This window comes from Dromaius novaehollandiae, chromosome 7 (assembly GCF_036370855.1).
Source record: "Dromaius novaehollandiae isolate bDroNov1 chromosome 7, bDroNov1.hap1, whole genome shotgun sequence".
Lineage (NCBI taxonomy): Eukaryota > Metazoa > Chordata > Aves > Casuariiformes > Dromaiidae > Dromaius > Dromaius novaehollandiae.
Genome location: NC_088104.1, coordinates 35,255,446 through 35,268,427, shown reverse-complemented (window position 1 = coordinate 35,268,427; position 12,982 = coordinate 35,255,446). Strand labels below are relative to the sequence as shown.

At 43.0% G+C, this 12,982-nt stretch overlaps 1 protein-coding gene across 6 annotated transcripts in view; it reads left to right on the top strand.

Moving 5' to 3' along the window:
* Positions 1-12,982, top strand: part of ANKRD44 (ankyrin repeat domain 44) — a 142,539-nt gene that overhangs the window by 88,805 nt on the left and 40,752 nt on the right. For 3 of the 6 annotated variants that reach the window (XM_064515147.1, XM_064515149.1, XM_064515145.1), the window contains exons 9-13: positions 408-486; positions 4,424-4,538; positions 8,373-8,455; positions 9,734-9,797; positions 12,066-12,134. In XM_064515147.1, the coding sequence (XP_064371217.1) occupies positions 408-486; positions 4,424-4,538; positions 8,373-8,455; positions 9,734-9,797; positions 12,066-12,134 (410 nt within the window). Of the gene's footprint in view, positions 1-407; positions 487-4,423; positions 4,539-8,372; positions 8,456-9,679; positions 9,798-12,065; positions 12,135-12,982 lie in introns of all 6 variants that reach the window. The other 3 variants (XM_064515146.1, XM_064515144.1, XM_064515148.1) reach the window with 1 other exon arrangement.

Genomic DNA, 12,982 nt, shown 5'->3' with positions numbered 1-12,982 from the left:
TGCAACTTAGCCTTGTGCTTTCTTTGCTTTTCTTTATTCCTCTTGATGCAAGGAGTAGGGAAAATAATGACTATAATGGGAGATGTCATTTAAAAATAATCAAGAATAGCACCTCATCTGTCAGTACGTTTCTACCAGGCATTGTATACAGGCAGCCAGGCTCTGAGGAAAAGTTCATCTCCGGACTATTTCTAGCTCATTGCTAAAGAAGCTGTTATTTTTGTGTGCTTATGCCTTCTGCATTTATCGTCATGGATAGATTCAATCCTACAGCCTTTGAAGACAGTGGAGGTTTTATCGGAAGACTAGCTGTAGGATATTGAGCTATTTGTATTACCTGTGAGATTTCAAATCGTTACTGTTGCTTTACATGCTAAATGATTGTTTTTATATTTTGTTTCTGTTAGAGTAAGGATGGCAAGAGTCCGCTGCACATGACAGCTGTCCATGGGAGATTCACACGGTCGCAGACCCTCATTCAGAACGGTGAGTCTCACTGCTGGATCCATGGTGGTCTGAAAGATCAGTCATTGACAAAACTGGAATTTTTAGTTATTCTGACGTAGAGCACTGAAGAAGTACTCTGTTTAGCTCTTGTCAAATTCTGCCTTTGAGCTGCAGTGGCAGCTCTTGTTCCACAATGTCATCACAAGTGAAGTTTTTGATTGTTAAAAAATCCTGTGTTCCTCCAGCTGACAGTGGTCCATGTAACCTTTTGTGATCCTTAACCTGGCAACAAGACGTAAAAGCTGTATTTAGGTCTTTTACCAGCCTAGAAGAAAGGTACAACTCTCTCACATAATTGAAAAATGAAAAAAAAGCTTCTGATTGTCCTCCCTTGGGAATCTTGGTGCTCTCAGAGCTCAGACCATTTTGTCTACCCCTCTACGCAGCAGCTCTACTCCTCTCACCTCCCAGAGCTCCACAACCTTCCTGTAGCAAACCCCCTTCACTAAGTTTTGAATAAATACTCTGGAAGGTGGACCAGTGCCACCTCATTTGTTCTAGGGTAGGAGACCACCAGAAAAGTAAGAAAATAAAAAATAATAGAAAAACAGAAAAAAAAATCCTGGAGTAAGCACAAAGAGTATCTAGGATTCCTGATTATCAATCATATTAGTTAAATATTTATTTTGTCCAAGAATACTACAAAATATGATAAATGTTAGAGCTGGAGATCTGGCAGAGGCCTTGTAGGCCGCTATTTCTGTTTGTTTAACTCCAACCCCAAACTTGGACATTGCAGTATCCCTCGAGAGAGCTGCTCTGTGTGAGATGTTGAAGAGGGCTGAACAGATATGCTGTAAATGTAATAATGCTTACATTAACAGAAAATTGTGTTTTAAATGGAGATCTCTGGTAGCTCCTGCTTCCTTCAGGTTATCATGCAAGTTGCTGTCATATTGCTCCTTGAATAAATGGAATAGTAATAATGAAAGGAGCTGGAGGCAAGCTGAAAGAAATGTGCTTTAATGCAGTTTTGAGTTGTTTACTCAGATATGCTCTCTGACTTATGGCTGTTGTTTGCTCTGTGTGGGATCTGTGTATGAAAGGGTTGGCAGTTTTTCCTCTGTTCCTTCAGCCTTTTCTACTCTTTCTCAAGTTACTTCGTCTTTGATTCTTTCTTCATTTCCTGCCCATATAATTTTAATGTTGTGCACAGATTTGATTGCAAATGACTTTATGCCTCATTGCCATGGGATATTGTGGAGGACAAAAGTGTGAATGGTTTATAGAGATGAAGTTTTACCCTACACTACTTAATGAATTGGTTAACGATGTCTCAGAATTTTTGGCTGTTATCTCTGAGGACTGGTGGAGGAAGAACAGGGTACCTTAAAACTGGAAAACTGCAAATGTGGTGCCTATCTTTAAAAGTGAGAAGAAAGAAAAGCTGGAGAATGAGATATACACCAGCCAAAAATTCTGAAATGAGTGAATAAACAAACTGTAAACGCTTCGAAGATTGGGAGGCCAGTCAGGCATGGGTTTCTCAAGAGTAAAACATGCTGAAATGTCTCAGTTCTCTTCTACAGCAGAGTAATAGTCTTTGTGAACAGAGCGCAGTCCTCTGGCTTTTCTGTGGGCAGGTCATTTCATGGGGTCCTCCGCGGCTGGAGACTGCACGACCCCCCCACAATCTGTCCCAGCATTTCACTGACCTTTATTTATCATTCAGAAATGATATATAGCCAGATCTTTTTACATGTTCTCATAAAGCATTCTTGCTGCAAAGTAGTGGTGTATGGTTTGCATGAAAATAGTACAGTGTGGGTGCCTACCTGGTCGATAAACTACACTTAGAGGTTAGCAATAAATGGAGCATTGCTGAAATGGACGGTGTAGCGAAGGGGATTTTCACGTTCTTTCTGGTACTGTCTGGTACTGTCCAGTATTTTCATCAGTAACGTGGATGGTGAAATAGATGGGATGTTTTTAACATTTGGAGAAAACATGAACCCAGGAGCCACTGTTAGCTGGGCAGAAATTGGAGTTAGAATTGAAAGTGCTCCTGTAAGACTGGAGGAGTAAGTTACAGTGCAAGCAAATGAAAGGAAAGGTACCACTCGCAGGGGAATTACCAGCTGCACAAACACAGAAGGGCAACAGCCGGGCGGGCGGCAGAGTAGGATCTGGGGCTTATAGTGGATCACAAGCTGAACATGAGTCAACAATGTCACACTGTTTTTTAAGGAAAGAAAAGAGAGAGAGAGGGGAGGGGGGGCAGACATCATACAGGAACGTATAGATAGGAGCAGAGCCAGCAGGCATGAAGTAATCCTTTTGCTCAGCTCAGCATTGGTAGACTTCAGCTGTAGCACTGCTTCTGGCTTTTGGCATTTCACTTCCAGAAGGATGTGGGCCACCTGGAGAGAACTGGCAGGGAGGCCGAGAATGGTTGGAGTGTAGCAAACCTGGCTGACAAGGAGAGATTTGAAAGAGTTAGAGTTGCTTGGGCCAAAAAGAAAACAAGGGCTTGATAACAGTCTTTACACGGGTAAAAGGCTGCAGCAGAGAGGAGAGGAATAATCTGCTCTTCCTGCTTGTGAGGATAAAAGAAGAGGTGACAGGCTGAATTTGCAGCAGGAAGTTAGAGTTAAGCACAGTATAGGATTTTCTGATCATAAATAAAAGGCAAGGAGATGCTGGAACAGATTGCCTTGGGCACGGTGGAGTCCCTATCTGTCGAGGTCTCAACAGGTTAAACAGATGTCAGTCAGTAAGATCATAAAGAATAAACTGAATCATTGACTAAACCTTTTGAGGTCCCTTCTTACCCTTTTTCTATACTATAGAGGAATCAATAGGTTTTTAACACAGCAGTACAAATGCTGCCTCCCGTCCAGGGCTGCGCTCGGCTTGGCAGGGCTGAGAGGATGCGCCAAAACGAGGGCAACTTGGCACTGCTCCCAGCAGCTGCCCTTGGCCGCTGCCAGACACAGGAACTGGGCCTGTAACTGGTCTGTTTTGGTGGTGCTTGCGTAAGGCACAGAAGAGGCGCACACCGCGCTTGCTGTTTGCAGTGCGGGCCTTCTGGAGGAGCTCCCTTTGACATCGCTGCGGCGTAGGTAGGGTTGAGTAGCAGCGACTTAAAGAATGATGGCACCGTCTCAGCAATTTATTTTTGTAGTTTAATTCAAGGCAGCCATTTGTACCTTTAGCTGAGCAGCAAGTCTGAACCATGTTATTTGCCATGTTATTTGCCATGTTATTTGCCATGTTATTTGCCATGTTATTTGCCATGTTATTTGCCATGTTATTTGCCATGTTATTTGCCATGTTATTTGCCATGTTATTTGCCATGTTATTTGCCATGTTATTTGCCATGTTATTTGCCATGTTATTTGCCATGTTATTTGCCATGTTATTTGCCATGTTATTTGCCATGTTATTTGCCATGTTATTTGCCATGTTATTTGCCATGTTATTTGCCATGTTATTTGCCATGTTATTTGCCATGTTATTTGCCATGTTATTTGCCATGTTATTTGCCATGTTATTTGCCATGTTATTTGCCATGTTATTTGCCATGTTATTTGCCATGTTATTTGCCATGTTATTTGCCATGTTATTTGCCATGTTATTTGCCATGTTATTTGCCATGTTATTTGCCATGTTATTTGCCATGTTATTTGCCATGTTATTTGCCATGTTATGTCATCCTGTTCAGTGGTGGGGAAAAGTGATGTCAAATATGCAGGTAAAATTGGAAAGAATTGGAGAGAGAGGTCAAAATGCTGCTGCCAGATGACGTTTGGTACCTACGGCTGGCAGCTTGCAGAGCGCTGGTTCTCCGTCTCTGAAATCGAGTGTCTCTGTGGCTGGACTGGTTACACTGCATTCATTAAGAGAGAGAACATTTGTAGTCACTAGTTCACACTTAATCTGGCTGTGTTAAACTGCATGAAAATGTCTTTTGCAGGAGGTGAGATAGACTGTGTTGATAAGGATGGTAACACCCCTCTGCATGTGGCTGCAAGATACGGACATGAGCTTCTGATTAACACCCTCATAACCAGCGGAGCTGATACTGCCAAGTAGGTTGCTGCAGCAGAGCTGTTTCTGATTATCAAGTGTTATGTCCAGTGCCAGGAAACACAGGTTCTCCTCAGGTCCTGAAGTATGAAGGCTTAAAATGGATAAACTTAATTATGCTCCACTTCAGTGGGTGACGTGGGACTGAAATATGAATGTTTGGGAGGACAGAAGGGAAGGAAGCTCTGCCAAGCTGCTGTTGTGCCAAGCTGTGGGGTTGCCAGTAATACCAGTGCTATTTCTTTTTCCTGAAGTGCCTGATCACTATTGTCTGAGAAACTCCATGGCAAACACTTTGTATAGGAAACACAAGCGAAAAAATTCAGAAGCTGACCAAGGGAATGGCGTGCATATTCCTTAGTATCTAGATTAGCCTAATTTTCAGCGGCATGCCATGCTCGGTGACTATCCCTTGTGTTGTTTTGATATTACACAGGTTAATCAATAGAAATGTAGTAGTGCAAAGCAGATGTTGCTAAGTATTTCTGAGCTCACTGTAACTGTAGAGCTTGCCTTGATGTTGCACTGTTTCTGATCTTCAGATGGCTGAAATAATAGGACTACTTCATCTGATTAGTGGATTTGGGGGCTCTTTTAGGAATAGAGGGACGAGGAGTAGAAATCAGAAACAAATTTCCAAATGTCATTAGTACTTCTGCTTCAACTCAGGTAGGGTTTTTTTTTGTTTGTTTAATCTCTTTCACACACATACCAAGACTATACCCACAATAGACAAATATTGTGGACATGTTGGGAGGTGCTTAATTTTGAAGAATAGTTGAGTAATCATTATTTATGTTCTGATCATAGTTCAATAAGGTAATGGGGTGCTATATCTTCAAAGCAGACAGGGGCAAGTTAAAAACCTGATTTGGGATTTTTTTCCTGTCAAAATAAAAAAGTAAACCTGAAGGTACACCTACAGGTATAACACCAGAGTAGTGCCATGCCATGAGAGATACTTGTACCAGGTGTTTAATAGCTGCAGAAAACTCATATTCAGGAACAAGATGGTACTAAGTGCACGTTTCCAAAGTATAATTTAAGAAAGTCTTCTGCCTACGACCTACCATGGAAATCAGCGACTACTGTTTGACTTACGTGTTTAGGAAAACCTGCTTCCAAATATTTTGATTTTGGCTGGTTTTGGTTTTGAAGATACTCGCAGCTCTCAATATTTTGTTTGTTTGAGTATATTTAAGAAAGTGACACATTTGCCTGTACTCCTGTATCAACTATAATGACTGACACTGAGCAAACTCAAAAGGCGGAACAGATCCTCAGTTGGCATAGTTAATATGCCAATATCCCGGGATGTTAGCTGAGGCCTGTGGAATGTCATTAACATAGCCAGCATGAAGATTTTGCTGTCTAAATAGATGAATATTTTTCTTAGCTCTTTCTCCAGTACAGTAAGTCTCATTCTGTCTATTTTCTTGAGATTCATGGAGAAATGAGCAGCAGTGGGACAACCCACTCTTAGAATCAAAGTTATACAGTTAGAAATTCCTATTTCACACTTGGGTGGCTGGACTATTGTTAAAAAAAAAAAAAAACACACACACTTCTTGTAGCAGCAGAAATATGTGAAGTGAGAAGTCAGCTCTGAGACACCAGGAAGATCCAAGTGATGCTACCCTCCTAAACAAGCAGGATTGGAATAACAGGAATGAGCTTTCATATGTGTCCCCTGAATTGGCCTTGAAAGAGAAAACTATACAGTATCGTTAGCAGCAGCTGCCAACAGCTCAGTCAATCTTTGAGGCAATTGCATTTCAAGGAGAAAGTATGTAGGCAATAGGAGGAACCAGTGTGAACTGCGCTATAGAAGTGTGACACTGGTTAGCAGATGTGCAGATAGTGCATTTTGATGGAAACCAGCCAAAACATATGCTGGGTGGAAATCTTGACTAACAGAAAAAAAAATACTGCTTGAGATAACTAGGTGGAGGAGGAGATGGAAGGAAATGGCATGGCAATATAGAATATCCAATGGTAACTTAAATAAATGAATCCACAGCTAAAAAATGCAACCTGTTTAGACAGGTGCAGCAGCTTGGTGGAGCTTATACTGTTCCCTTTCAAAGAATAGACTATCAGATAATCTTTCAATAGATTTACTCCAAGGAAGACGTAGATGCTGATGCTGGCAAAATTAAAATTCATACAGTACCATGGGTGATTCCTTAGTGTAGTGAAGCAGCAAGAATGACAAATTTAATGTGAAGGCAGAGGAAGGATGGCACTGTAGATTCTGCAAAAAGCAAGTTTTCTAAAAACAAACCAAAATTGGTCAAATACTTATGCATATAATATGAAATGTATGCAGTGTTGGAGAGAGCAGTATATCTTTATGAACATCCACTTTTTTTTTTTTTTTTGGCTAAAGCTCCATAAGTCGTTATGATTCATGGCAAACCTTTCATAAAAACAAGTTCTTAAATCTTTGGATCTATATCTGAAATTCTCTTCCATGAAGTGATTGCGCTCTTCTATCCATAAGTTGTCTTGCAGATATGAATCCATCTGCTCTTGTTCAAGAGTTCATCATTTTTTAAAAATACATTTGCTGAAGCAAGCAGTAGATGATAATCTTGTGGCGAAAGCTGGTTTCAGAGACTTCATGTTTATGTGCACTTGGAGCACTGCCTGTAGAATAATATTTCTAGAATAACAAGACACTTTTTACAAAACAACGCCAAATGGCAGAGGCCAAGACGTCCAAACCCAGAAGTCTTCTAAGAGTACAAACAGTGGCATGCTTGTTGACTGAACTGGGTTGATTTGCTGATTTAGTAAAAGCTGCTGAGTGCCCAGCTTGTTTGAAAACTCTGTGGTTGCTCGATAAAGGTATAGTCTAATGGTAGGTGCCTTTTCTTTTTCCCCCAATATGACAGCTCTGAATAGTTTATAGTGTTCTTGAAAAGAGGGTCATGTGTTAACAGGGGGGGAAAAACAAGGTGAAGGTCAGCATATGAGGAGACTAGCTGAAGCAAATTAAAAAAAGAAAAAGATGTTTAATTCTTAGGATGTGGAAGAAACTGCAAGTGTTATTGCAGCCTGAAGGAAGGTGTGAAGAAGAGTAACAAGTTACAAAGAATCATCAGAGGAGCTAGAGGTCAAATATTGCGGAAACAGTGCAGGAGAGCAAAGATTCCAATTTCTGTACAAATAATTGTGTGTATATATGGTATACAGTATGCATATATGTTTATGCATTACATATACTAAGTGTAAAACATACTTGAGTTAAAGTCCTACATATTTTGACTAGAACTGGATGTGGAAAGGATGGGCTAATTGCATGGTGTGCAAATGTGGCTACAAGACAAAGTGTTTAAATTCATTGACGGTGGTGCTTGGAAGTCTGGAGCCCCAGTGGAGAGGGAAGAAGTGGAGGGTTTGAAAATCCAAGTGAGAGTTATCTGAAGTGTGTTAACTGCAATAAAAATGGATTTCAGAAACAATAGTGAGAAGGCTTCAGCGTTTACTTTTGCCTGAGGATGGCAGCTGCAGCATGTGTAGCTGCTGCAGGAGTTTGTGCATCCCAGGCCGGGAGCTGGCTCTAAGCCATAGCCGCACTCTTACCTCCTCCCTCGCTATGTTTTCATCTGAGGATTTGGAAATCTTGCTGCCACATTTTGTTCATAATGTCATGCCAAGATTTTGCTGTGTCTGAGTATTTTTAACTCCTGAGCTAGATGGTAAGGAAATACAGATAACATTAACAAGGCAAGAAGAAGCTGCCTTTGCAGAAGGAGCTTCCCGTGCACTGTGTTTGTACGTAACCTGGATTTTTATGTGGCTCTGTGTAATGAGACTGTTGTGCCTTTCAGGTGTGGGATCCACAACATGTTCCCTTTACACTTAGCAGCACTAAACGCTCACTCAGACTGCTGCAGGAAACTGTTGTCATCGGGTAAGTGACTCCCGCAGTGTCTGTGGAGCTTGAGTACCATGTCTCTGTGCTGCTTAAGGCCCCTTTACATTCACTGTTGCGAGTCGTTCACATGAAGGACTTGGTGCGCTGCCGTTGTGGGCGGTGCGGCGCGGCGCCCGTCCGGGTCCGGGGCGTGCGAGGCTTTCCTCACGGCCAGGAAGGGGGAGGCAACTGGGGACCCTTTTCCGTAGAGTAGGGATGTCGGGCACTGTTTTGCTTTGTTTTGTCTTCCTAAAGTGATAATTCAGGAAATTATCTCCTTGAGGGCTGCACTGGAGCAGGTATTTACATCTCACTGAAGACAGCAGGTTTTAGATCTGTGCTAGAGTGTGTTTCTGAATCGGAGCAAGAGTGAAGGAAGTAGGTTGGCCAAAGCGCTGTGGGCACGCAAGATGAAATTAGTTAAAGTGTAATATCCTAAGAGCGGGCTCTGAATCCAAAGCAGAGGGAGCAAAAGTTTGCTGACACACATGTTTTAAAAGAGGCAGCCATCAGGTGCCAAATCCTGAATTCTTTTTTTCCGGGCAGGAGTTCCCGTGAGTGAAAAACGAGGCAGATCATACGTTTTTTCTAGAAAACCGTTTCATTACTTAGTATTTAAAATCTCCTACAACTACCTTTTTCCATGAACATGAGTCCTGTAGGATATGAAAAAGCTTGAAAAATGTTAATTAGTACCCCACTACAGTAAACATTGGTGTGCTCTGGCCTTGGCTGCTGCGTCGGGAAGGAAGGAAGGGAGAAGGCTCTGGGTGAGCAGAGCTGTGCTGCCAGGCTTGGCTCTTCGGCCTTGCGCGTCTTGACGGCTCTCCCTGCGCGTTCCTGGAAGCCTCCTTCCAAAATCGAAAAAACCCAACCCTGAAAACCACACGCAATAAAAACCGCCCCGTTTCATGTGCAGGCTAGCTCTGTGGGCTTTCTCATTTCTTCACGTTTTCTGTCCTCGTGTCCCACTGTCCCGGTTCTCCGGGTGAGGACTCCTCTCCCGAATGCCTGGCGCGTGGCTTCGGCAGGGACACGGCGCAGCGCTCGGCGTGGCGGTCGCTTCTCGGCAGCTTCGCGGCTCTCTCTGGCGAGCTGCCACGCTGGAGCAGCCGCTCGCCGTTTCCATGATGACCTCTTTCTGACTGTAGTTGCTTACGTTCTGTTTTTCCTAACTAACTGATTTTTCTGTCTCTGCAATGTTTCTTGTGGTTTAACTAGGACAAAAGTATAGCGTAGTGTCCTTGTTTAGTAATGAGCACGTGCTGTCTGCAGGCTTTGAAATAGACACCCCCGACAGCTTCGGGAGAACCTGCCTCCACGCCGCCGCCGCAGGAGGGTGAGTACCCCGAGCTGCGGCTCTTCGGCGCTCTCCGGGGGTTTAGGTGCGGATCTGGCGCAGGTCAGCTTGGCTCTGCCACCCACAAAGAAATTTACTATGGTGGAAGGGAAGCAAAACAATTTGCCGTAAGTCGTGGTTGCTTGAGGCTGTCTTTTGCCATGGCCCTCATGTAGGGGGTTGCGTGCAAGGTCAAGGAGATAGGCTGTCTGTGGCCCCCCCCCCCCCCCCCCCCCCCGCTACGGAGAGCTGGGCTGTTGTTTGAAACATGGCTTTCTGGGGTAAGAACTCTTCCTTTTCATGCCCGTGTAAAGACTGCTTGGCCTTTGGGTGGGGATGCTGCCTACTCGCACAGAGCTTTTTAGTGGCCAGACTTGCCGCTGAGGGCTCGCGGTCAGCAGGAAATGGCCAGCTCCTAGGGGCAAAGTGGAGGGAGGAGAAGGAGCTGTGGCTCCTGGGTGCTGCTGCCACGGCACAGTTATTCTCTGCCTCCTCCTGCGGGCTGCGTTCTTGCCTCAAAAATGCAACTATGCAGCCGTTCCCGTCCGAACGCCCTCCTGGAGTCTAAGTGCAGCTCACCTCCTTCCTTCCCTCCCTCCCAGTTTTCAGGTGCAAGTTTAAAAGTTTCTAAAAGAAGTTCACCAAACTAGAAAGGTGGTTGCCCTCTTAGGGTGACACATTACTAATGAGTGACGGGAGCCCAGAAATGGAAACAGATGGAAACTGCAGTACATCAGTTTGATTCATAACTGTAGCATCCAGGCAGTTTAGATAGCTGCAAGTGCTCGTCGGGGGAGTTCTGCGAAGGTCGCCCGGCAGGAGCAGAACACCTCTGGCCAGGGCTGAGTTTCGACTCTTCTGTTGAGGACTCGGTGCTCAGCAGACAGATAAAAATGGAGCCTTGGCTGGAACCCAGCTTGGATTCTCCCTGGTTACAGCAAGCAGAAATGGTCATCCGCAGCGACTACTTGGCAGTCTTTCTAGATGTTGTTTTCACTCCTTGGGGGACCGAAACGGAGATCACAAAATTTTCACTGTTACAAGCATCTAATGAAATTGTTCCAAGTGCTGTTTTTATTGTTCTTGTGGTACTCTTCTTATTGATAGTTGTGTCCTATTATTAATAGAGAAGGTATTATTGCTGGAACTGACATTATTATAGCGTACCCTCCAAATACTCCCTCTTCCATATGGCCAGATCCCAAAAGATTAATTAAAAAAAATGGAAGTCCAAAAGAGGAGAAGAGGCTTCATAAAAAGCAAAAGTGGCTCATGAAAACAAGCCATATTCTTTCAGTGGTTTACTGCAGTTGTCATCACTAACAAGTGTTTTTATTTTTAGTACACTGTGGTGAGTGTTTTGTGGATATTTTATGCAACAGCAATTTAGAGCAAGGATGAACATACACCAGCATATTGCATCCAGTCTTCTTTTTCCTGGAGCTGGAGCTATAGAATAGCATGCTTTCTTCTCCCCTTCCCTTCTTCCTCTCCCCTTCCCGACACATGCCTGTAACTCCTGTTACATTGATCGGAGTTGTATAGGTACTAGGAAGAGAAGGTACCTCAAAGGCCTGCTCTTCTGGTTCTGAACAGAAGTGACTCATTGCCCTTGCGAATGACAAAAGAGACTTGGAAAGTGCTAAGCTTCTTTACATCATTTTCTGCTTTACTCTCATACATTTATTTGCTTGAATTACAAAAGGTGTGAGAATTCAGCTGTTTTATTTTCTGTTAAGAATCACCTGAGTTTAAACAAGATGAAGAAGTTGTTATAATTTGGTGAATTCTTTCAACAGATACAAAGCAACGGAGCCCAACGCACCCACTGATATAAATGCAATATTGATATAACAACAATTTTAAATATCTATGCCCCTTATTCAGCAAAGCACTTAAACACATGCTTAAATCTATCAGTATTCAACAAATTATGTGAGCATAAATGTAAAACTAACTGTTGCGATTAAATCTTACTGAAATAAACAGAATTTGAGCCAAGTGCTTACTGTTAGATGCTTTGCTGAATGGGGGTGGACTTCGTTAAATGTCACCTCTTCACTATTAGACTGGCATTTTATAAGCAAGCAACAATTTTCTTTTAAAGTTCTCTTATAAAATACCAGTTCAGTGTGGGAAGCATTAGAGTGCAGCACCCTATTTCTGCATGGCAAATACTGGAGCAATTTTTTTCTTTTGAAGCGGGGAGGGACAGCCAAGGTGTAAGCTTCTGTTTTGTTCATGCTTTTTCTTTACTTCTCTTTTCAGTAACGTTGAATGTATAAAACTCTTGCAAAGCAGTGGAGCAGACTTTAATAAGAAGGACAAATGTGGGAGGTATGTAAATTGTGAAGCTCATTTAAAAAAAAAAAAAAAAAAAGATAGCAGGCAAGCAAGAAGGACAACCTCAGTCTGGAAAGCATATGTTCTGTGAAAAACGCTGAACAGTAAAATAGAGTGACCTTCCCTGCAGAACTCTGATGTGGCAGTTATGTGCCAAACAGACAGGTGCAGACTTCATTAAATACATGAAAACCAAGCTCACCCTCTTGAGTTTTCTGTTTTAAAAATAACACAGGCTTATTTTTTCCCCTGTTGCTTTTCTTACTGCCTAGATTCTTGTGCTTTTGTGCCTAAGACAGCACTAGTGATGGAAAGGACTGCTGGTATTTGGTATACTTCCTAGGGTTTTTTTTTTTTTTCCCCCTGTATGAAGTGTTGCCATGAGTGTTGCTATGCCAGGAATGGATGCAGAGATTTCACTCCCTGATTGCTCCAGAATATTTGTCCAGCATTTTGCCGTATGTTTTTAAACAAAGCCAAAGTTTTCTGAAGCAGGAGCCTAGTCATTCCCCTAAGCCTCGGAGTGAACTTACAATATGGGAAAAGCTGTAGCACACTGAATAGCATCACTTGATTTAGCACATTGCATCTCATGTGATAGCAGATCGTGCCATCACACAGTTATCCATCACCGTTATGGCTGTACCACCCCAGAACAGGTACAGGCACAGTGCGCTTAACTGCCCATACTGCTAGCCGTCCTGCGGCTTCAAAGGCCACTCATGGCACAGCAAGCTCAGGAGGTGCACAAGTTTTGCCAGGACTCAGGCAGGGTGGTAAGAGATGCTGGCTTGTCTTGCCATCTTGAAATTTAGGTAAATAAGTCACTCCTCTGCCTACCC